Source organism: Erinaceus europaeus, chromosome 3 (assembly GCF_950295315.1).
Source record: "Erinaceus europaeus chromosome 3, mEriEur2.1, whole genome shotgun sequence".
NCBI lineage: Eukaryota > Metazoa > Chordata > Mammalia > Eulipotyphla > Erinaceidae > Erinaceus > Erinaceus europaeus.
Genome location: NC_080164.1, coordinates 63,455,960 through 63,480,821, shown reverse-complemented (window position 1 = coordinate 63,480,821; position 24,862 = coordinate 63,455,960). Strand labels below are relative to the sequence as shown.

Below are 24,862 nucleotides of genomic sequence, written 5' to 3'. Positions count from 1 at the left end.
GGCTCCCCAAGGACAGGGCTCTCTCTTTCTTGCCCTCACCCCATTTTTTCTTTCAATAAATGAGTTGTCCACCAACAAGGGGCTGGGGCAGACTCCACCCTGTACACCCCTGCAGACCCGCACCTCGGGATACCCAGAGTGACATTCATCTCGCCTCTGCCCGCAAAGTGGAAAGTGTTCAGGGTCATCTGTGTGGAGGGCTCTCCGATGCTCTGGGCAGCCAGCAGGCCCACAGCCTCCCCTGGGTCGCACAGTGAACGCTGCCACTTGAACTGCAACAGGGTCCTCAACCTGGAGACAGGGTAGGGGATGGCAGAGGTTAGAAGCACAAACAAGAGCTGTCCATTAGGAACTACCAATGACCCCAGAAACCAGGGTGCCTAGAACCATTCTCTTTCTGTTTTTCCTAAGGAAATGATCTTTTTAATCTTTAACTTTCCACTAGAGACCTTGTGATATCCCAATGTACAGGTCCCAGCTCGGTGATTAGAACTCTAGATAGCCATATTGTGTCCTTTCTGTGCCACAGACTACCAGTCCCTCAAGTAGTGAGAATTTCTAAGCATTTGTGGGCTATTGGGGGTGGGGAGAATGACAAAGGATGTTTTTTTTTGCCACCAGGATTACCACTGTGGCAGTGTTAGCACTATACTATGAGTCTACTACTCCTAGTGGCCATTTTTTCCACCTTTTTTTCTTTCTGTTTTATTTGATAGGAAAGAGAGAAATTAAGAGGTGAGGGAGTCGGGCGGTAGCGCAGCAGGTTAAGTGAAGGTGGCACAAAATGCAAGGACCGGTGTACGGATCCCAGTTCGAATCCCTGGCTCCCCACCTGCAGGGGCGTCGCTTCACAGGCGGTGAAGCAGGTCTGCAGGTGTTTGCCTTTCTCTCCTCCTCTCTGTCTTCCCCTCATCTCTCCATTTCTCTCTGTCCTATCCAGCAACGATAACATTCAATAACAGCAACAACAATAAAAAAAAAAAAAGAGGGGATGGAGAGAAAGACAGACACCTGCAGGCCAGCTTCTCTGCTTGTGAAGCTTCCCCCCTGCAGGGCTTGAACTCTGGATCCTTGCACAAGATATTATGTACGTTTAACTGTGTGTGCTACCTTCCCCCTTGCTTTTTTTTTTTAATATTTATTTTCCCTTTTGTTGCCCTTGTTTTTTATTGTTGTTGTAGCTATTGTTGTTGTTATTGATGTCATCGTTATTAGATAGAACAGAGAGAAATGGAGAGAGGAGGGAAAGACAGAGAGGGAGAGAAAGACAGACACCTGCAGACCTGCTTCACCACTTGTGAAGCGACTCCCCTGCAGGTGGGGAGCCGGGGACTCAAACCGGGATCCTTCTGCCAGTCACTGTGCTTCGCGCCACATGCGCTTAACCCACTGTGCCACCGCCTGACCCCCCCCCCCCTTTTTAACAGAAAGAGAGTACTGCTCAATCTGACTTATGGTGCTACAGGGGATTGAACTTGGGACCTTGGAGCCTTAGGTGTGAGAGTTTCTTTGCATAACCATTATGCTGTCTCCCCAGTCTAATCTTTTTGGTCTTGCTTTTTAAAATTTTTCTCATTTATTTATATTAGATAGAGATAAATATTGAGGGGAAGAGGGAGGTAGAGAGGGAGAAAGAGACATTTGCTCACAGCTTGTAAAGCTTCCCCACTGCAGGTGGGGGCCAAGGGCTTGAACTTGGATCCTTAGGCACTATACTGTGTATGCTCAACCAGGAGCACCACCACCCAGCCCGGGAAAAGGGAACTTTTTAATACGTGCAAACCATTGCAGGCCATATAAGAAATATGCATACTATACAATTTTGAGATGTATCAACTATTTTTCCTATGAAAGTGAGTTCTTTTGCACAGCCAGTAGAAATAGCACATGGAGCAAGGGAGAGGCCCAGTAGTGCAGCCTAAAAAAGCAGGCAGTAAATGTGGAGGGAGATAATAAGCTACATTTCTAAGAAGTTCTTTTGAAGTCTTCTGCTAACAGGAAGTGATTTATCTGTCAACTGTTTCAAATCAGTGAGGTCTAAGTCCATCTCAGTGCTCCTGACAAAAAAACCCTCCAAATATCTCCAGAATTTTAAGATTCCATCTATTGGGGCAGAGCCACTTCTGGCTTTCCAAACCACCTAGAGGAACAGATTCCTTTCTTTCATTCAAAGTGTTCTGTGTGGGGAGGCTGGGTGGTAGCACACCCAGTTGAATGCACACATTATTGTGCATGAGGACCCGTGTGCAAGACCCTAGGTCCCACCTGTGGTGGTGGTGGTGGTGGTGGTGGTGGGAAGCTTCATGAGTGGTGAAGCAGGGCTACAGGTGCCCCTCTCCCTCCCCTCTCTCAATTTCTTTTTTTTTTATATTTATTTTATTTATTTATTCCCTTTGTTGCCCTTGTTGTTTTATTGTTGTAGTTATTATTGTTGTTGTTGGATAGGACAGAGAGAAATGGAGAGAGGAGGGGAAGACAGAGATGGGGAGAGAAAGATAGACACCCGCAGACCTGCTTCACCACTTGTGAAGTGACTCCCCTGCAGGTGGGGAGCCGGGGCTCAAACCGGGATCCTTATGCCGGTCCTTGTGCTTTGCGCCACCTGCGCTTACCCACTGCACTACAGCCCGACTCCCCCCTCTCTCAATTTCTATCTGTTCTATCAAAGAAAAAAAAAAAAAAGGAGGAAGAATGATAAAAAAAAAAAAAAGAAAAAAAGGCCATCAGTAGTGGCAGATTTGTTGTGTAGGTATATAGGTACCAAACTCCAGTGGTAACCCTAGTGACCAAAAAAAAAAAAAAAAAATCATTCTTTTCTGTGTGAAAGAGTCCATCTTCTTTAAGGATCTATGTCCCAAAGCACAAATAATCATTAGCGTAATTAGATTCAACCCTATTGAGAGGCTGAGATATGACTAGTCCTGGTCAGAGTGAGCAGTTGGCTCTCAGAAAAGTTGTTTCTGGGATTCAGGTGGTGGCGCAGTGGGTTAAGCGCATGTGGTGCAAAGCGCAAGGACCAGTGTACGGATCCCCGTTTGAGCCCCCGGCTCCCCACCTACAGGGGTCGCTTCACAAGTGGTGAAGCAGGTCTGCAGGTTGTCTGTCTTTCTCTCCCCGTCTTCCCCTCCTCTCTCCATTTCTCTGCCCTATCCAACAACAATGACATCAATAACAACAACAATAATAACCACAACAATGTTAAACAACAAGGGCAACAAAAGGGAAAATACATAAATAAATATAAAAAAATTATTTAAAAAAAAAAGGTTGTTTCTACAAGCCTCTGTCCCAACAGAGCACTTTCCATCTGTCTGAGACACCCACAAGTGTCCATTCCTGCCTACATGCTCTTGCCCCATCTCCTGTTGCCCATAGCCTTTAATCTGCACGTCCTTCCTTCCTGCCAGTCTTGTACTCAAGAGGCTGTCCTCAATGGGCCTGGGAGATTTCTTCCTCTGCCTGTGTTGAACAAGTCAAGACCATTACCTGTCAAGGGAAAGCTCTGATTTTTCAAAGCTCTTCTCAGCTTGAGCTGCCCACTCACGACTGTAGTCATCCACCTTTTTTTCAAATGTTTCTGACACGGAAGCAAAGTAGATATCTGGGCGCCAGACTGACAGACTGGGGTCAGGACAGGGAGCTGCCTTTTTCTGGTATTTCCTCCGGCTTTGTTCATCTAATTCATACCACATTCTCAACATCTGAAAGGAAGCAGAGTCTTAGTGATGCTGCAGGAGACCAGGACGCCCAGCAAGATGAAGAAGGCTGGTTTTAAATTAGACCAAAGAAAATGAAAGTCACCTGACTGCAGTTGGAAAGCCATGTTAACATTTAAAGCAAGGAGCAATGGAACCCTCCCTGGAGTACACTGCTTGATTATGACATTGAGTTTTGTGTCCAGGCCTCTCCCAAATACAAGCAAGAAGATAATTTGACAAGAAGCAAAACCAGGACTGTCCTAGGTCAGTCAGGACAGTCACAGTGAGCAAGGGACCACACAGCATAACTATCTACCCCTACTCAAGCTTTCACGTGCTCCATGTCTAAAGTGCTCTCCTGCCTTCTGGCTCCAGCTGCACTTAGCTAGTGGAAGGCTGTTCTGCCTTTTTTTTTTTTTTTTTTTTTTTTGCTTCCAGGGTTATTGCTGGGGCTTGATGCCCGCACTACAAATCCACTGCTTCTAGAGGCCATTTTTTCCCATTTTTTGTTGCCCTTGTTGTTGTTATTGTTGCCACTGATGTTGTTGGGTAGGACAGAGAGAAATTCAGGGAGGAGGGGAAGACAGAGGGTGGGAGAAAAAGATAGACACCTGCAGACCTGCTTCACTGCTTATGAAGTGACCCCCCCACACACACACGTGGGGAACCGGGGGCTCGAACTGGGATCCTTATGCCAGTCCTTGCGCTTTGCGCAATGCGCGTTTCATCTGTTGCCGCCCGACCCTGTTTTGCCATTTTTTGATTCTCTGAAGTAGCAGAGGAAAGTGAAGCCGAGCGCTTATCCCCACTGTCTCTGCAGGGCCTCTCTACTGGGTGCTCTGCCTGCAGACACCCTCTTCTCTACTCTGGTATTTGTTTTCCCTGTTCCTTCAAGCCTGGGGTGGTGAGGAATCCAAGTTACCCACCTGTTTCCCTAAATACTATGCATAGGTCTGTAAAGAGTCCCCTCCTTAAGTTTTTGTTGTTGTCACCAAGGTCTCACTCTTCCCAGCTGACTTTTTCAGACAGAAAGAGACAAAAGGCAAAGATACCACAACAACTTGGGTCATGCCCATGACAAAACAGGCACCCAGGTGGCCTATCCTGCCAAGCCCCCCTTAGATTCTTACTCGAGTGCATTTGTTATTGAGTGGGCAATGCCACACTGTATCACCACACAATCTATCAGAACAATCCCTCTTCCCTCAATCTCCTACTCAGGCCCGTATGTGCCAAGTTCACTGTTGTCACCTCTTGAGTCTCGTAACTGCGGCTGCTCTGGCTCTTGCCCTCGAGGTTGGAGGCTTTCACAGCTGCCTGGATTTTCTGGGAATAATTCAAGAAGGCGCCTCTTCTCAACAGGGTGTTGGGATGCTTGTTTTGCCATTTTTTGATGGCTCTGAAGTGACGGAGCGCTTTTTGGGGATTTGCTTTGGACAAAACTTCATGAAGATGCTTTGACTTCATTATCACCTAAACAAACCATATACGTGAGACTAAAGAGAGGAAGACATAGGGGCAATGCCACATATGTTCATGAGGGAGAGATGGTGTGAAGCCCTGCGCACCTCTCAGAGGTGCTTGCAGTTCATCAAGGTCCTCACTCTGTGCAAACCAGAGCTGGGAGCTGGTGTCGAGGGAGCAATAGGGGAAGAGATTCATCAAAGCCCCACTTTCCCGCCCCCACCTTGAACATAGTGGAATCCACGGGAGGAGAGCCGATGTCCAAAGCTCTAGGACAGGCAGCAAGATGGGAAGGAGGCAGCATCAGAACAGGACAATTAAGCCCATTGTCTGCTACATGACCGTAGGCCATGTCAGTTTGTTTCCCTCTCAGCTAAATCAGCGGCTGTTCACACAACACTGATGGTCACTCCTGGGGTAGTAAAGGATGGTATGTGTGCCAGCCTGGCTTGGTTTTACACACTAGTTCTGCCACTCTCCAGCTAGCAATGTAAGCTCTGATTCTCAGTTGTAAAATGGGCAGGGGGATACTTACTGCCCCAGGCTGTACTGAGAATAAAACCAGACACTAGACACAGCATGCTTGGGAGTTTAGGGCTCAGCACACACAAACACCACGAAGCAGCAGCTGCTGTCAGGTGTTCTTGCATTTCTGCCATCTCACATGATAAGAGCCCAGAGGGGCTGTGAAAATGATGAATGTCCCAAGGTGTCAAGTGGTACTTTCTTCCCACTCTACTTTACAACAGGGGGCTACTTTTCAACCTGGCTGGCGAAGTTCAGGATTCCTGAGTTCTCTTCCTGAGGTGGGAAGGACACCACACAGCCCCTGCCCCTCGCCATGCCCCAGAGCCACACTACCTCATAGTTGCTGGCGAGGAAGGGGAACTGCTTGGGCTGTAGGAACTGTGTCTTGGGGATGTCCAGGCCATCTTCGCCATACAGGAACTGCACTACGCTGCCGTCACTGTCTCGGACTGTGAGGTCATACTGCACGACCAGCCCCTCCAGGTGCTTGATGATGCACCTGCAACGGAGACCACTGGTTCAATATCTGCCACATTCATCACTGCCCAGGGCAGCCTCTGATGGGGGTTGGGGAGGTGGAGAGGAAGGTTTTGGAGGGGTAGGTAAGAAGTGGGAAGGGGAGGGAGTCGGGCAGCAGCGCAGCGGGTTAAGCGCACGTGGTGTGAAGTGCAAGGGCTGGCTTAAGGATCCCGGTTTGAGCCCCCGGCTCCCCACCTGCAGAGGAGTCACTTCACAAGCAGTGAAGCAGGTCTGCAGGTGTCTGTCTTTCTCTCCCCTTCTCTATCTTCCCCTCCTCTTTCCATTTCTCTTTATCCTATCCAACAACAACATCAATAACCACAACAATGTTAAACAACAAGGGCAACAAAAGGGAAAATAAAGAAATAAATATAAATAAATAAAAAAGTGGAAAGGGGGACTGCTGTTCTGTAAGCAAGACTCTGCGCTGCAGTTATCCCCTAGTTAGCAGCTCTAACCATGGGCCCGAGAGGGTGGCTGCCACTGCTTGAGCTTGGCCTGCCCCTTTCCTCTCCTGCAGGGATCAGTGTCCTTAGATCATAGTACAGGCAAAGCAGCAGGGTTGTCTCCCCACCTAGTACATTTTCAATACTGTCAGTGCAAAGAGTCTCACAGGAAGTTAGGGGCTAAATGCTGACGTGAGGTTACTAGTTCCACGTCCTTTTCTTTCAGTCTCCCCAAGGTCAGCTGCCCTCAACCTTTCTCCTTCTGTGGCCCTGCTGCGTGCCTCTTAGCTTTCCTCTCCTGGCCACAATGCCTCAGTTTCTCCTCTTACAGCACTGAGAGGAAGTTTCCTACGAGCCAGTGCTAGTCACCACCATTTTCCCGACACCCTGCCCAGTGCCTGGCAAGGTGGGTGTTGAACACCTGCTCCCTCTTTGCTGGAATTGCCAAAGTGTCACTCTGGCCTGTTCCACAGCACAGAGCGACAGGTCTAAGCACCTCAGACCTCCCCTACAGAAGGGCCCTTCATCCCAACAGTTGCTAATCTTTCATTCTAGCCAAGAACCCTGATATCCTTGGCCTTCCCACCCTGCATTTCATAGGTAGTAGGACTCCTACCCCACCCGCAGTGGTGACTAGCGTTAAACCCTGTCCTTGAATCACAGGGAAAAGTGGCTCACAGGCAACTTCTCAAGGCGGCATTTCTCCTTTCCTCCGAAATACCTGACCAATTGCTTTCTAGCTTTTCTTACATTACACATGCATTCTCAGCTGATTTAAGGGTATGAGGGGATGACCCTCCTTGTGAAAGGATCTGGCCCTGTGATTCAGGCTCCTGGCCTGGTGCTACTACGACTGCAGACAGTCTCCTCACTGTCAAGACACTCTGGTATATGTCCACAAAAATCACACTTCCCATGGGCAGAGGGTAGATAGTATAATGTTTATACAAATAGGGTCTCATACCCGAGGCTCCAAAGCTCCATGTTCAATCCCCTATACCACCATAAATCAGAGCTGAAGAGTGCTCTGGTAAAAGGGAAAAAAAAAAAAAAAAAAAGCCACACTTTCCCTTCTTAGCCATGAGACACAAGCTGTAGGCTTGGGAATCAAAGAGGGGAGGGGCTAAAACAAAGGACATAGCCCTGGAAAAGGTGCACCTCAGAGAAGCAGAAAAAAGGAGAAAGCTACAGCAGATATAAGACCTCAGTGGGGAGAAGGCAAAGAGGTCTGAATCCCTACCCACAAGTTCCCCAGGTTCCTGAGAAAGTAACTTAAAACCAGGCCTGCAGGGCAGCAGGACCTGTTTTTGCCATCCCCTCCACTTCCCTCCATTTCTACACATACAGGTTCTCTGAGCTAAGGAAGAATCATCACCCAAAAATCCCCACGGCAGAGCCTTTCCACACCACACCCCAAAGGAGGCAGCTAAAGTGCAGACATCTGTATCCTTGCCTGCCAGGCACTCTGGAGTTAGGCCTTGTTAACTCATGTCTCCTCTTGGCCCAGCAGATCAGCTAAGAGTGGCTACCTGCACCCTTTCATTCCAAAGAGGAGGAAAAAAGCCAAGCAGACTTGGGTGGGGATTGCAATGTGACCCTAGTGTGATTATCTCCCCTGTTCCTGAAGGAACGGCAACACCAAATACAGACTCGTGGGCAGCAAGTCTGGGCCTTCCTGAGTTAAAAGATGCTCAGATTACTGACTTCCCCAGGGAATGGCACATCTTCAGGAAGCAGGGGCCCTCTGTATAAACCTCTGAGCTGATGCTTTATCAGTCCCTTACAAGGTGAAGAATCTCTTCCATCTCGGGCCACTCAAAGATATCTTCAAAGAGTCTTTCCATCCTAAGAAATCCCAAGTGACAGACAGGTAAATGACAATGTGAAAGGTGACAGATGGAGAGGGGAATGGCTCGAGGACATGGATCTCTCTACAGGGGGCAGAGCAGGTCCATTTTACCTTTGCAGATAGCCAGAACGGCTGGTTTTCACAGCGGTGTCGACCAGACCCTCTCGCCCTGCCATGCAGTGAAAGAAGAACTCCTGTAAGAGAAGAGAGACCCGGGTCCCAAGGGGGTGGTGAGGGCAGTGAGGCTCAGTCCAGTGCCTACATCCACCAGCACCCACTCCCTACACTGCAGGCAAAGACTTGGCTGAGAAGCCACATATCAGAAGAAGGTGGGGGTAAGATTAGTCTTATTCATCTTTTCATTTCTTGGCAAATAATCATAATGCCAGATACTGAGCTAGGCTCTGGCATTACTGTATAAACAAGCAGGACTGCCTCTTTCTTTGCTTCTCACTAAAAAAAAACAACGGTCCAGTGGGCAAGTAACAATTTGGCATTTATTACTTGGTTGTCTTTGCTTGGAGTTGTTGGTTGAGGTCACAGGCCTCCTTCCAATAAGCTTAATAATGAGAGAAGCTAAAAGGGGGGGGGGAATAAAAGTACATACAGGAGGTTTGATGCCAGTGAGGAATCTGCCAGTGACAAAGCCGCCAGCCCGGGGGGTGAATTCATAAGGCTCAAAGCAGGGGAGTGACTTGCCGGATGCCATCAGTGGGGGTCTCCGACCTTCCAATTCAATCTGACCCAAAAGGCAGGAAATCTGTGGGAGAGGAATCCCAAAAGAAACTCAGGTCCCTGTGGGTATCAAACAACACCTAGTTCAGGAGAGGGAGGGCCTACCCTTCAAGAAGAGCTGCATGAAAACTGAGTTTTTGAAGGTTAGTTAACCTAGATCTACAAACAAACCAGGAAGCATGGGTTTCAAGAAGAAACAACTGTATTTTCTATTGTTGACTAAGATTGGTCACACTTGGGAGCAAGGTGAAAATGAATGGTGTTTATAAGCACGACTCTGTAGGAGTCACCATGTTATGCCTAAAAGGAAGCTAAGGATTCTAGTGGGGAAATGGAGACCCACCAGAAAAGTGATTTATTGTGATTCTCAAATTCTAGAGTCAAAAGAGAATCAAAACTGTCTATTAATAATAGGGTGTGTAAAGTAAGAAAGCAGAAGTACACTAGAGTTTGCAGTGAGTACCTCCCTAATACTTCCTCTCCACTTTTCCAAGCTTTGGGTCCATGATTGCTCAACAATTTGTTTGGCTTTGTATGTTAACTCTCTTTTCAGTCACCAGGTTCCAGGTGTCATCAGGATGCCGGCCAGACTTCCCTGGATTGAAGACCCCACCAATATGTCCTGGAGCTCAGCTTCCCCAGAGACCCAACCTACTAGGGAAAGAGAGAGGCAGACTGGGAGTATGGACCGACCAGTCAACGCCCATGTTCCACTGCTCCTGGAGGTTATTTTTTTCCCTTTTGTTGCCCTTGTTGTTTTATCATTGTTGTAGATATTACTATTGTTGTTGCTATTGATGTTGTTGGATAGGACAGAGAGAAATCGAGAGAAGAGGGGGAGAGAAAGATAAGACACCTGCAGACCTGTTTCACCACTTGTGAAGCAACCTCCCTGCTGGTGGGGACCAGGGGGCTTGAACCAGGATCCTTATGCAGGTCCTTGCTCTTTGCGCCATGTGCCCTTAACCCACTGTGCTACCACCTGACCCCCTATAGGTTGACTTTTTGAGAGTAGAAAGGGGGAGAGAAAGGAAAGATACCACATCACTGAATTTTCTTCCAGTGTGGTGGGGGCTAGGCCTGAACCTGGAGTGTGCACATGACAAAGCAGGCACCATCCCAGTTGAGCTATCTTGCCTATTCCTGTTACTGCACATTACCAAACACACACTCGGTCCATAAAACCCTCTCAAGATTAAAAACAAAACAAAACAAACAGTTGCTAAGATTTGTTTAAATCCTGCAATAATTTCACAAAGTTTGCAGTAATCTGAAGAGGTAATGAGATTTAAACTAAGGGTTAAGAAACCTTTAGAAATGCTTACAATATTTAAAAAAGTAAATTATAGCTTAAAGTTATATATATTATATACAACATGAATATATATATATATATATATATATATATGTCATACGTATTTCTGTGTATTATATCTGTGTCTGCCTATAACATTTACACTAAACTGTGATTATGTCCTTAAGTGATTTCTAAATATTTTATATTTTTATATAGTTTCCACATTTTACGGAACATGAATCCTCCTCAAAATGAGAACAAAACCGAAACTTGCTTCCTGAGATCATCTCACAATTTAGCAAGCCATCCAGTCCACCTTTGCTCGCACCTGCATGGTGTTCACAGTTGAACCCTTGGCTCCAGACTGCACCATCATCTGTAAGTTGTTCTCTGGGAACTGTCTGTGCAAGCCAAAAGGCATACAGGCCTGTGGATTAAACAAGCACATCAGATTGCAAAGGCAGCAAATCCAAACTATTTACCCAAAGATAAGCATCAAATCACACAAGAAGTGAAGAGAGGTACCATCTGGCATCAACCCTCCCCTCCCACCAATCCTTTTTTTAGAATGCCAAGCAAGGCAATCTAGCAGATGGTCCATGTACTTCCCCTCTCTACCAGGAAACCCAAGATGTTCTATCACATGTTGCTCACGTCTCACCTGGGAGCAATCTTTCAACTTTGGGGCCAGCGGGAGTGAGCAAAGTCCCATGAAGATGCTGAGAAAAGGCTTTGGGTCGATTTAAGTTTTTCTTGGGGTTTTAGAGACTAAGATGGAGGGACAAAAAGTAGTTCTGAGATGCTTCTGAAAGAACATCCTACTCCCAACATTCCTAGTCAACCCTGGAAATTGAGTTTCCTCATTCTCCAGAACCTCTCAAGGTCATCAAGATTAAAAAAGAAAGAAAAAGTTGCTAAGATTTGTGAAAATGCTGCAACAATTTCACAAAGTTTGCAATTTCTTCTTCTAGCGTTTGCCAGACGCTAGAAGTTTGCAATAATCTGAGGAGATGATAAGCTTCAAAGTAAGGATTAAGAAACCTTTAGATAGGAAGTCGGGCGGTAGCACAGCGGGTTAAGTGCACGTGGCGCAAAGGGAAAGGACAGGCATAAGGATCCCGGTTCAAGGCCCCAGCTCCCCACTTGCAGGGGGGTCGCTTCACAGGCGGTGAAGCAGGTCTGCAAGTGTCTATCTTCTCTCCCCCTCTGTCTTCCCTTCCTCCCCGCCTCTCTCCATTTCTCTCTGTCCTATCCAACAATGACAACATCAATAACAACAATAAAACAAGGGCAACAAAAGGGAATATATATATATATATATATATATATATATATATATATATATATATACACACACACACACACATATATATATAAAACCCTTTAGATAAATGCTTATAATAATAAATGGGGAAAAAAAAGTAGACCATGGAAGACTACAGCTTCTGGAAGGTAATGGGGAGGTTCCTCTGAACAAAAAGTCCCAAGGAGTACCAATATGAGGTCTGCAGTCTTGGTACCCTAAGGGATGCTGAAAGCAGTTGAGAACAACACAGAAAAACTCTGGACTTTATAAAGCACTGGCTTTGCCTCTTCCTCACACTGGGCTTCATACGCCAGGAAGCAGACGCATAGCTCTGGAAAGGAAAGATGGAGAGAACCAGGCATGGCCTTGGTTCATGCAAGGATGGCCCTCTCCTTTCTCAATTGCATAAAAAGGGATTTTGGAAGGTTCCAGAATTCCCACCGTGCCAAGAGCACCATAGAAACTAGTTCCTTAATGCTTTCAGCAACTCTGTGAGGTAAATGTTTTTCATATTCCAACTTTCAGGTGAGGAATCCAAGGCAAACTGGACATGTCACTGCCAGGTCACATAGCAAGAGCCTGGTAGAGCTACAACTCATAGCCAAGACCTTCATGTCTGGTCCTGCTAGACAAGCAACAGTAGTGCTTTCGGCCCTCCATTCTATTGCCACTCCCTGCACATGGCAAAGACTTCCTTTCTTTCTTTAATCCCATTTAACAAAATCACCCTCAGATATAAACATTTAAAAAGAACAAACAGGCAAAGCACTATCCCCTCTTGGTATCAATCAAAGATCTTTCTATACCCTATGTGGGTGAAACAACATAGATGTCCTTGACTTTTTTTTATTAATATTTATTTATTCCCTTTTGTTGCCCTTGTTTTATTGTTGTAGTTATTATTGTTATTGATGTCATCATTGTTGGATAGGACAGAAAGAAATGGAAAGAGGAGGGGAAGGCAGAGAGGGGGAGAGAAAGATAGACACCTGCAGACCTGCTTCACCGCTTGTGAAGTGACTCCCCTGCAGGTGGGGAGCTGGGGGCTCAAACTGGGATCCTTACGCTGGTCTTTGCACTTTGCATCACCTGCACTTAACCTGCTGCGTCACTGCCTGACTCCCTGCCCTTGACTTTTTAAGACAATGAATTCTACCCACCCTATCCTGCATTTCACTAGTCAGCTGTTAAACTACCAAATTGCTCCAAAGGGCCCTGAGTGAGAAGCAAAATGTAATTTTTTAAAAAACCAGCATTCAAAATGGTGGTGATAAGTGCATGTGCCACTGAACTAACCTTGTTAATTTCATTGCTGTAATGGTTCACTTCCTCCTTGAACTTCATATCAATGATGTTAAAATCCCTCTGGTCTTTGCCCAGATGGGCATCCTGCCATTTCCCTCGGACTTCATCACATGATGCTGCTTCTGGAAGGTTTAATGCAGCTCTCACAGCCTAAGGGGGAAAAGAAGACTCATGTCAGAAGCTTTGGCCAAGTGATGCGAGGTAACCTTTATTCCATAGGAGACCCAAGCCCCCTGCACGGGCCAGAGTCTCAAAGGCCCTCCTTACCCGGGGACCACAGAGTGTGGACTCTTCGACAATCCTGTGTCTCCTGACATCTGCTTTTGGCTTAACCAAAATATCTTCTACACCTGCGAAGTGAAACAGAGGGTACCAGGTCAGATTTCTCTGCACCACACATCACAGGAACACCCAAATAATGATGATGATACTAATAGATTGTTGCATATTCTCTCTCTTGTATTTATTATTTTCTTACTTACCAAAGCACTGTTCAGCTCTGACTTATGGTGATGTTGGGATTGAACTAGAGAGCCTGGGTACCTCAGAAATGAAGTCTTTTTATTATCTATTTATTTATTTTTATCTCCAGGGTTATTGCTGGGGCTTGGTGCCTGCACTATGAATCCTGGCAACCATACTTTCCAGTTTTTTATTTGTTGTTGGATAGGACAGAGAGAAACTGAGAGAGATGGGGAGGTTGAGAGAAAGATAAGACACCTGCAGAGCTTCCTCATTGCTCGTGAAGTGACAAACCTGCAGGTGGGGAACAGAACATTTATATGGTGTCCATGTTTTCACATCATTGCTGAGATGAGCCCCTTGAGCCTGACTACAAATATGAGCCACTTGATAAATGAAAAGTAGGGGAGGATATTATATCAGGACTATGATAAGGACCAAACTTAATTACTCTTGCAACTCTGCTTGGTGCAAGGATCCCAGTTCGAGCCCCCAGCTCCCCACCTGCAGGGGGGTTGCTTCACAAGTGGTGAGGCAGGTCTGCAGTTATCTACTTTTCCCTCTCCCTCTCTCTCTTTCTCCTCCTCTCTCAATTTCTCTCTGTCCTATCCAATAACAACAAAATGGGAAAAAATGGCTGCCAGGAGCAGTAGATTCTTAGTGCAGGCAAAGAGCCCCATTGATAACCCTGGAGAAAAATAACACTTCAGGGAGGAAAAAAAGGGAGTTTTCTTATCTTAGGACCCCCCAAATAGGCCTGCCCCAATACAGTGTCTTCAGCAGTGCTGATGCCCCCACCATGTTGGAAAGAAACCAGACTTTTTAAGGAGCAGAAAGTGAGAAAAATTGGTCTTGGGAACAGAAAACCATAAAGGGTGAGGCTGGAGGAAGTAGTCACTTTGTGCTATTGATGGTGAAAAGACTCTGATTACGGAGGAAGGCCGGAAAGCTAACAAGGATCAAGTAATGAAATATTGCTGATGGCCAAGTAAGAAAGAACCTGGCTATTCCCCCGGGGCTATCAGCTCTTACTCACCCAAGGTGAAGCCCCTATAGAGTTGCAAGTAAGCGGTGAAGAGACGGGCCAGGCAGGTGAGGACCTTGCCACTGGTTTCACCACCGTAGATCTCATAGCAGCAGTGGACCAGGCCGTAGGCGGAGCTCCCATAGTGCGCCTTGTCCAGTACTCCGCAGAGCAGCTCCCCTGCCCTGATGATCACCTGCAGAGAGACAGCTCCCAGTGTTGGACTGCAGGTGATAATACCTCTTCTACTGTTTTATTAATTCTATTATAAATGTCCCTCTACTGTGATCTCCGACAAGGCCTTGACAAAAAGTAGAGTATAAACAGAACAGCATTTTAATTTTCTTTCAGTTTTTTTTTAAATGTATTTATTTATTCATGAGAAAGATAGTAGAGAAAGAGCCAGACATCACTCTGGTACATGTGCTGCCAGGGATTGAACTCAGGACCTCATGCTTGAGAGTCCAATGCTTTACCCACTATGCCACCTCCCGGACCACTTCTTTCAGTTTTTTTTTAAGTAAAGGAGGTGAGGTCTGAGGAGATAGCATAATGGTTATGCAAAGACTTTTATGCCTGAGGCATCAAGGACCCAGGTTCAACCCCCAGCACTACCATAAACCAGAGCTGAGGAGTGTTCTGGCAAAAATAAATAAATAAATAAAAACAAAAAGGGAGGTAAGTACACAAAAACCAATGCATTTTTAAAAACTGCTTTCTGGAACATATGCATAGATATTTTAGTGTGCTCATCTGCCTCACTTCCCTTTTCCCCTACCCTCCTTACCACCTTGAGGTCAAGTAGCCCTGAAAAGGCACTATGTCTCCAACAGCCAGCATCTACATCACCAAGGTCCTCCTCCCCCCTTGTACCCTGGGAGTAAGAACTACATAACGTTTCTAACGTCCTCGTGGTTTGAATCTGCATTTTTAGAAAGCTGGGTAAAAGCATTTGAAGGACTTCTAATTGCACAGTGCGGAACACATTAAGCCAATGTTCCATAAAAGGAAAAAGTGGCAGCAACTTTGGTTCTTAATTGAACCTCTTTTTGACCCTGTGACTAAGTACTTATAAACTGGGAATTGGGGGATGCTCCCCCATGAAGAACAAGAGAAATTTAGGGTGTGGGAGAGGAGGTGAAGGCACAGGAGTTTTGGTCACCTGCAGTACCATCATCATAACTGGGTTTGACTCTCTTGCCCTAATCCCCATCCCCACCCCCTAGCTCCCCCAATTCTGGTTTCTAGGCTCAGAGATAAGAAACCTAATAGTTTACTGATTTTGAGCCACTAAGGAGATCTTACTGGGAAACACATTTCACATTTTACAGAATAAAGTACAGCGGCCTTCTGAAGAAGCCTTCATAAGATTCTTGTGAGTTTTATCCTGAGGGTCAAACACTGATCTTTTCCAAAACTAAGAGTCAACACAAGTCCTTTTCTTCTGAGGCATGATACCTGCTTCTGAGTGAACCTCCATTTTTCTGCTTCTACTTTTAAATCAGTTGGTCTAAACCCAGGACTTGAAGACCCTCACCCATACAGTTGAGCAGTCATACCTGGGACTCGCACATTGAGTCAGGGTTAAAGCCGGGAACAGGCCGAGGAGACTCCTTCACCCAGGCTTTCCCACCAATCTTTGCCTTTCCAGATAAGTTCAGTGGAACGTAGCCCTCTGGGATGATGTTGATGAAAAGTGTTGACACCACCTGGAAAGAATAAACAAACATCGTTCATGGCATGGGAGAAGAGCTGAGAAGTTCCTTTTTATGATCCCCTATCTTTGTTTATCCTGAAAAGCCAGACAACTCTATTTTGATGACCTACAGATAAAGCAAGGAAAGCCGACAGTTGCACTTCTGTGGGACAAGTCAATCTATACATCACCAAAGATTCTCATGCCTGAGTTTCCAAAATCCCAGGTTCAATCCCCCCATACCACTGTTAGCCAGAGCTGTGCAGTGGTTTCTCTCTGTCTTTCTCTGTCTACATCTCTCTCAAAAATAAAATACTTCAAAAAAATTTAAAAAAGAAAAAAAAAGAGAAACAGTTTAACAAATGAAAGTTCTACTATTTACTTAACCCCTATTTTGAGTATTTAGGCTTTTCTGATTTTTCATCAATATAAGCAAATTCCACTGTAAACAGACTGCTTTTATCAAATAGCTTTTTCAACACTTTGGTTTCCTTAGGTTCCCAGATGGAAGGGACTGGTGTGTGCGCGTGTGTGTACATTTTTTTTTTAAGATCACAGAACCAAAACTTCCTTCAGTGCTATGGGAGCCAGGCTTGAATTTGGGCTGTACACATAGCAAAGCGCACAATATCTAAGTGAGTTACTTCACCAGTTCCATATCTATATTCTTTATCTACTATTTTGTTTTGAATACACTGCTTATGTTTAAACAAACAATGAAGTCTAGACACTCCCATTTGATTATAATTCACTCACTTCCAAGACAGCTTGAGATGACTTAGATGCAAATGAAGTAACTAAATAATATAAGTAGGCATAAAGTAGACAAATATATCCAGTCATAAATAAATCAAGGGTCAGCAAACTAGCCGTAGAGTGAGTGTGTGTGCATGCACATCTGTGTGTTTTAATTGTCACCAAGGCTATTAACAGGACACACATACACATGAAAGGATTCAAGTCACCCAAGGCATGTTTTCTAGCCATAATGGGACTAAAAATCGGTAACAGAGATATACAGGGGGTCAGGTGGTAATACAGTGGGTTAAGCCCACATGGCAGGAAGCCAAGGACTATGTAAGGATCCCAGTTCAAGCACCCGGCTCCCCACCTGCAGGGGGCGGGGGGAGTTGCTTCACAAGTAGTGAAGCAAGTCTGCAGGTGTCTATCTTTCTCTCCCCCTCTGTCTTCCCCTCCTCTCTTGATTTCTCTCTGTCCTATCCAACATCATCATCAACAACAATAATAATAACAATAATAAACGATAAAACAAGGGCAACAAAAGGAGGGGAAAAAAAAGCCTCTAGGAGCAGTGGATTCATGGTGCAGGCACCAAGCCCCTGCAATAACCCTGGAGGAAAAAAAAAATAAAAAAGAGAGAGAGGGCAGTAGCGAGGGCAGTAGCAAGTGAAAGGGGTTAAGTGCGCATGGTGTGAAGCTCAGGGACTGGCGTGAGGATCCTGGTTCAAACCCCTGGATCTCCACCTGAAGGGGTCGCTCCACAAGCAGTGAAGCAGGTCTGCAGGTGTCTACCTTTCTCTCCCCCTCTCAGTTTTTCCTCCTCTCTAGATTTCTCTCTGTCCTACCCAACAACGATAACAAGGGCAACAGAAAGGAGAAAATGGCCTCCAGAATTTGTACTGCAGACACTGAGTCCCAGAGACAGCCCTGGAGACAGAAAAAAAAAAAAAAAGAAGAAGAAGAAGAGAGAGAGAGATATACAGAAAAAATACCCCCAGAGAGTTGTAAACTAAATAGTGAACCTATAAATGATTTCTGGCTGTCTCTATCCAATAAATAAATAAAGATAATGCAAAAAAAAAAAAAAAAAGCATATCAGGGAGCCAGCGGTGGTGTACCCAGTTGAGTGCACACTACCATGTATTTGAACCTGAGTTCAAGCCCCTGCTCCCCTCCTGCAGGGATGACAATTCACAAGTGGCGAAGCAGGTCTATAAGATGCCTGTCTTTCTTTCTCCCTCTCTACCCCCCCATTTTTCTGTCCTATCCAATAATAAAATAAATAAATAAATAAATAAATAAATAAATAGGGGAGGCCACTTGAAGCACTGAATTAGTAGTGCCAGCACCAAGCCCCATCGAGAACCCTGGTGGCAAAAAATAAAACATGTGGCCAGGCGGTGGCACACCTGGTTGAACGCACATGTTACAATGCTCACGGACCCGGGTTCAAGCCCCCAGTTCCCACCTGTAAGGGGTATGCTTCACAAGTGGTAAAGCAGGGCTGCAGTTGTCTCTCTGCCTCTCTCCCTTACCATCTCCCCTTTCCTCTCAATTTCTGGCTGTCTCTATGCAGTAAATAAATAAAGATTTAAAAAAAAATCCTCAAAAGATTATACTTTGTGGGATACCTCTATGCACTCGATGGAATAATTTATTAATAAAATGTCTGTACTTGTTTATTTTTTAAAGTAGTTCTTTCTGTTTATTTTAGATAGTGACAGAAATTGACAGGGAAGGGAGAGGTAGAAGAGGGAGAAGGAGGGGTAGGTAAACAAAGAGGGAGGGAGTCAGGCAGCAGCCCAGCGGATTAAGTGCATGTGGCGTGAAGAGCAAGAACCAGTGTAAGGATCCTGGTTCGAGCCCCCAGCTCCCCATCTACAGGGGAATCACTTCACAGGAGGTGAAGCAGGTCTGCAGGTATCTATCTTTCCCTCCCCCTCTCGGTCTTCCCCTCCTCTCTCCATTTCTCTCTGTCCTATCTAACAAGGACAACATCAATAACAACAATAACTACAACAACAATAAAAAAGGGCAACAAAAGGGAAAATAAATAAATATAAATTTAAAAAAAAGAGAGAGAATGAATTGCAATACTGACCACCTGTGAAGCTTCCCCCTGTAGGTGGGGGACCAGAGGTTTGAAACTAGGTCCTTGAGCACTGTAATTTGAGAGCTCAACCAAGTGCACCACCACTCAATTCCTAAGATTTCTGTATTTTAAAAGTGTGTATGTGGATTCGACTTCCCGAGGCGGAGCTACGAGCAGCAGATCGCTTTCTCTCCTCTCCTCTCCCAGATCAACTAGGAATACCAAAGGAGACCACCCGGACCGAAACAAGACAGGACTAGAATGACCACAGGAACCCAGTAAATCACCCGTGAGTACAAACACGCGTGGCTGGTGACAGAGAGGAGAGAGGGGCCTAAGGAGAGATTAAGTGACTGCTAACATTCAGCAGTTTATCAGTGGAGACACCACCTCCAGTCTGCTCCACAACAAGGGGACAGCTGAAGGGAGGAAAGGACTCCCCAGAGACTCACCAAGTGCAACTCTGAGTCTCCATTGTTACTACCCTCAGAATCTGGAGCAGCAACAGGGAAGGACACCAGGGTACAGAGATCTAACCGGGAAACTCAGGAGAAGACCTATACCTCCTTGGCATAGCTGAGGGGCTGTGAAAGTCTCTTTGCATAACCACTGGATTATCTCTGCCACAACCTGCTTTACCTCTTGGTCAGGAGTCAGTGATTAAGCTAAGAAGCCTATTGATAGTTTAAAAGCCCTCAGGCACCCATAGCCTACAGGGAAGAAAAAAAAGAGGCTTTTACACCACTGAGCTCCAACTCAGGGATTGAAAAAAAACTGTTAACTTCCACCACGGTAAACCCTTTAATTAAATTACTTAGACACAAGTCAATCCAGGCAATAGTGATCAATAATTTGGAAAGTACTGATAAAGGAAACTCATAACATAATATATAAAATGGTTAAAACAACAAGAAAAAATATTGGGGACTCGAACCAGGACAAGAGTCCAGCTAAAAGTCCTCCAGAGGGTGAAGCACAAAACAACGTGTTCAACATCCAAACATTAACTAAGGAAATAATAACAGGAGTGAGTAAAGAATTTGAAAAAATTGTAATCAGAACTGCAGGAACAACAAATGAGAATATGGAAGAAAATTCTAATTATCTCATGGTTATTAGAGAGCTGAAAGCTGAAATTGCTGAGCTAAGAAGGCAACTAGCTGAACAAGCTAAAACAGTATCAGAGCAGGGCAACAAAATAGATGAACTCCAGAAAGCAGCAGAGGGCAGAGAGAATAGAATCTATGAGGCTGAAGACAGAATTCGCAAGACTGAAGATGAATTAGAGACAACTAAAAAAGAAGTAAGAGATCTCAAAAAGAGATTAAGAGATGCTGAAAACAACAACAGAGTCCTATGGGATGACTTCAAAAGAAACAATATACGCATTATTGGCTTACCAGAGGAAGAAAGAGAAGGGGAGGAAGAAAGCGTTCTCCAGGCCATAATAGCTGAAAATTTCTCTAGTCTAGACAACACCAAAGACATAAAGATTCAAGAAGCCCAGAGGGTCCCAAACAGAATTAACCCAGACCTACAGACACCAAGACATGTCATACTTAGATTGGAAAGGAATAAGGATAAAGAAAGGATCCTCAAGGCTGCAAGAGAAAAACAAAGAGTCACCTACAAAGGAAAACCCATAAGATTAGCAGCAGACTTCTCCATACAAACACTACAGGCCAGAAGAGAATGGCAAGATATCTATCGAGTGCTCAATGAGAAAGGCTTTCAGCCAAGAATACTATATCCTGCTAGATTGTCATTCAGACTAAATGGAAGCATCAAAACCTTCTCAGACAAGCAACAGTTGAAGGAAGCAACCATCACCAAGCCTGCCCTGAAAGAAGTTCTGAAAGGTCTCCTATAAACAACCAGACCACCACAAATAGGACATATATCAAAACACTCTAAAACTCTACAAGAATGGCGTTAAAATATCTTCAATCTTTGATATCAATAAATGTCAATGGCCTGAATTCACCTATTAAAAGACACAGAGTAGGAAGATAGATCAGAAAACACAACCCAACAATATGTTGTCTACAGGAAACTCACCTAACACAACAAGACAAACACAGACTTAAAGTGAAAGGATGGAAAACTATCATTCAAGCCAATGGCCCACAAAAAAGGGCAGGAACAGCTATTCTCATATCTGACATGATAGACTTTAAAATAGATAAGATTAAAAAAGATAGGAATGGACACTACTTAATGCTCAGAGGATCAGTCAATCAAGAGGACTTAACAATTATTAATATCTATGCACCCAATGAGAAGCCATCTAAATACATCAAACTTCTACTGAAAGAGCTACAGCAATATATTAACAGTAACACAATCATAGTAGGGGACTTCAACACCCCACTATCTCAACTTGACAGATCATCCAGGAAGAAAATCAGTAAAGACATAAGGGAGCTAAATGAAGAGATAGATAAACTAGAACTATTGGACATTTTCAGAGTCATTCATCCCAAGAAACTGGAATACACATTTTACTCAAATCCACATGGATCATTCTCAAGGATAGACCATATGTTAGGCCACAAAGACAGCATCAGCCAATTCAAGAGCATTGAAATCATCCCAAGCATCTTCTCAGACCACAGTGGAATTAAACTAACACTTAACAATCAACAAAAGATTAGTAACAGTCCCAAAATGTGGAAGCTTAACAGTACACTTCTTAACAACTTCTGGGTCAAAGAGGAAATCAAGGAAGAAATCAAAATGTTTCGAGAGTTCAATGAAAATGAAGACACAAGCTATCAAAATATTTGGGACACAGCCAAAGCAGTCCTTAGAGGGAAGTTCATAGCTATACAAGCTCATATTAGGAAACAAGAAAAGGCACAAATAAACAGCCTGATTGCACATCTCAAAGACCTAGAAGAAGAACAACAAAGGAATCCTAAAGCAACCAGAAGGACAGAAATTACTAAGGTTAGGGCAGAAATAAAAAACATTGAGAATAGGAAAACCATACAAAAGATCAATGAAAGTCAATGTTGGTTCTTCGAAAGAGTAAACAAAATCGACAAACCTTTAGCCAGACTCACAAAACAAAAAAGGGAGAAGACCCAAATAAATCGGATAGTAAATGAAAGAGGAGAAATCACAAAAGACACTGCAGAAATTCAACATATCATGCGAGGCTTCTATGAACAACTATATGCCACCAAGCTAGAGAACCTGGAAGAAATGAATGATTTCCTAGATACCTACCAACTTCCAAAACTAAGTAAAGAGGAAGTGGATAACATGAACAGGCCCATCACAGCTAATGAAATTGAAACAGTTATCAAAAATCTCCCCAAAAATAAAAGTCCTGGACCAGATGGTTTTACAAATGAATTCTACAAAACTTTCAAAGAAGAACTAATACCTCTACTTTAAAAAGTCTTCCAGAAGATTGAAGACACTGGAATACTCCCTGCCAGCTTCTATGAAGCCAACATCACCCTGATACCAAAAGCAGACAGGGACACAACAAGAAAAGAAAACTACAGACCAATATCTCTGATGAACATAGATGCGAAAATATTGAACAAAATTCTAGCCAACCGGATACAGCAATATATCAAAAAGATTGTTCATCATGACCAAGTGGGGTTTATCCCAGGCATGCAAAGTTGGTTTAATATACGTAAATCAATCAATGTGATCCACCACATCAACAAAAGCAAGACCAAAAACCACATGGTCATATCAATAGATGCAGAGAAAGCCTTTGACAAAATACAACATCCCTTTATGATTAAAACACTACAAAAAATGGGAATAGATGGAAAATTCCTGAAGATAGTGGAGTCTATATAGAGGAAACCTACAGCCAACATCATACTCAATGGTGAAAAACTGGAAGCATTTCCACTCAGATCAGGTACTAGACAGGGCTGACCACTATCACCATTACTATTCAACATAGTGTTGGAAGTTCTTGCCATAGCAATCAGGCAGGAGCAAGGAATTAAAGGCATACAGATTGGAAGAGAAGAAGTCAAACTCTCCTTATTCGCAGATGACATGATAGTATACATGGAAAAACCTAAGGAATCCAGCAAGAAGCTTTTGGAAATCATCAGGCAATACAGTAAGGTGTCAGGCTATAAAATTAACATTCAAAAGTCAGTGGCATTCCTCTATGCAAACACTAAGTTAGAAGAAATTGAAATCCAGAAATCAGTTCCTTTTTCTATAGCAACAAAAACAATAAAATATCTAGGAGTAAACCAAACCAAAGAAGTGAAAGACTTGTATACTGAAAATTATGAGTCACTACTCAAAGAAATTGAAAAAAGACACAAAGAAGTGGAAAGATATTCCATGTTCATGGGTTGGAAGAATTAACATCATCAAAATGAATATATTACCCAGAGCCATCTACAAATTTAATGCTATCCCCATCAAGATCCCAAGCACATTTTTTAGAATAGAACAAATGCTACAAATGTTTATCTGGAACCAGAAAAGACCTAGAATTGCCAAATCAATCTTGAGAAAAAAGAACAGAACCGGAGGCATCACACTCCCAGATCTCAAACTGTATTATAGAGCCATTGTCATCAAAACTGCTTGGTACTGGAACATGAACAGACACACTGACCAGTGGAATAGAATTGAGAGCCCAGAAATGAGGCCCCACACCTATGGACATCTAATCTTTGACAAAGGAGCCCAGACTATTACATGGGGAAAGCAGAGTCTCTTCAACAAATGGTGTTGGAAACAATGGGTTGAAACATGCAGAAGAATGAAACTGAATCACTGTATTTCACCAAATACAAAAGTAAATTCCAAGTGGATCAAGGACTTGGATGTTAGACCAGAAACTATCAGATACTTAGAGGAAAATATTGGCAGAACTTTTTTCCGCATAAATTTTAAAGACATTTTCAATGAAACGAATCCAATTACAAGGAAGACTAAGGCAAGTATAAACCTATGGGACTACATCAAATTAAAAAGCTTCTTCACAGCAAAAGAAACCACTACCCAAATCAAGAGACCCCTCACAGAATGGGAGAAGATCTTTACATGCCATACATCAGATAAGAGTTTAATAACCAACATATATAAAGAGCTTGCCAGACTCAACAAGACAACAAATAACCCCATCCCAAAATGGGGGGAGGACTTGGACAGAATATTCACCACAGAAGAGATCCAAAAGGCCGAGAAACACATGAAAAAATGCTCCAAGTCTTTAATTGTCAGAGAAATGCAAATCAAGACAACAGTGAGATATCACTTCACTCCTGTGACAATGTCACACATCAGAAAAGATAACAGCAGCAAATGCTGGAGAGGGTGTGGGGTCAAAGGAACCCTCCTGCACTGCTGGTGGGAATGTCAATTGATCCAACCTCTGTGGAGAACAGTCTGGAGAACTCTCAGAAGCCTAGAAATGGACCTACCCTATGACCCTGCAATTCCCCTCCTGGGGATATATCCTAAGGAACCCAACACATCCACCCAAAAATATCTGTGTACACATATGTTCTTGGCAGCACAATTTGTAATAGCCAAAACCTGGAAGCAACCCAGGTGTCCAACAACAGATGAGTGGCTGAGCAAGTTGTGGTATATATACACAATGGAATACTACTCAGCTGTAAAAAATGGTGACTTCACCGTTTTCAGCCGATCTTGGATGGACCTTGAAAAAATCATGTTGAGTGAAATAAGTCAGAA

The 24,862-nt window shown here is 44.1% G+C and overlaps 1 protein-coding gene across 2 annotated transcripts in view; it reads right to left on the bottom strand.

The window, feature by feature from the left end:
• Positions 1-24,862, bottom strand: part of POLR1A (RNA polymerase I subunit A) — an 83,229-nt gene that overhangs the window by 12,901 nt on the left and 45,466 nt on the right. For both annotated transcript variants that reach the window (XM_060187313.1, XM_060187314.1), the window contains exons 15-25: positions 16,193-16,342; positions 14,646-14,829; positions 13,415-13,497; positions 13,139-13,297; positions 10,865-10,963; positions 9,112-9,264; positions 8,616-8,698; positions 6,024-6,189; positions 4,950-5,171; positions 3,487-3,701; positions 124-291 (exon numbers count right to left, since the gene is read on the bottom strand). In XM_060187313.1, coding sequence (XP_060043296.1) covers positions 124-291; positions 3,487-3,701; positions 4,950-5,171; positions 6,024-6,189; positions 8,616-8,698; positions 9,112-9,264; positions 10,865-10,963; positions 13,139-13,297; positions 13,415-13,497; positions 14,646-14,829; positions 16,193-16,342 — 1,682 coding nt within the window. The remainder of the gene's footprint in view (positions 1-123; positions 292-3,486; positions 3,702-4,949; positions 5,172-6,023; positions 6,190-8,615; positions 8,699-9,111; positions 9,265-10,864; positions 10,964-13,138; positions 13,298-13,414; positions 13,498-14,645; positions 14,830-16,192; positions 16,343-24,862) is intronic.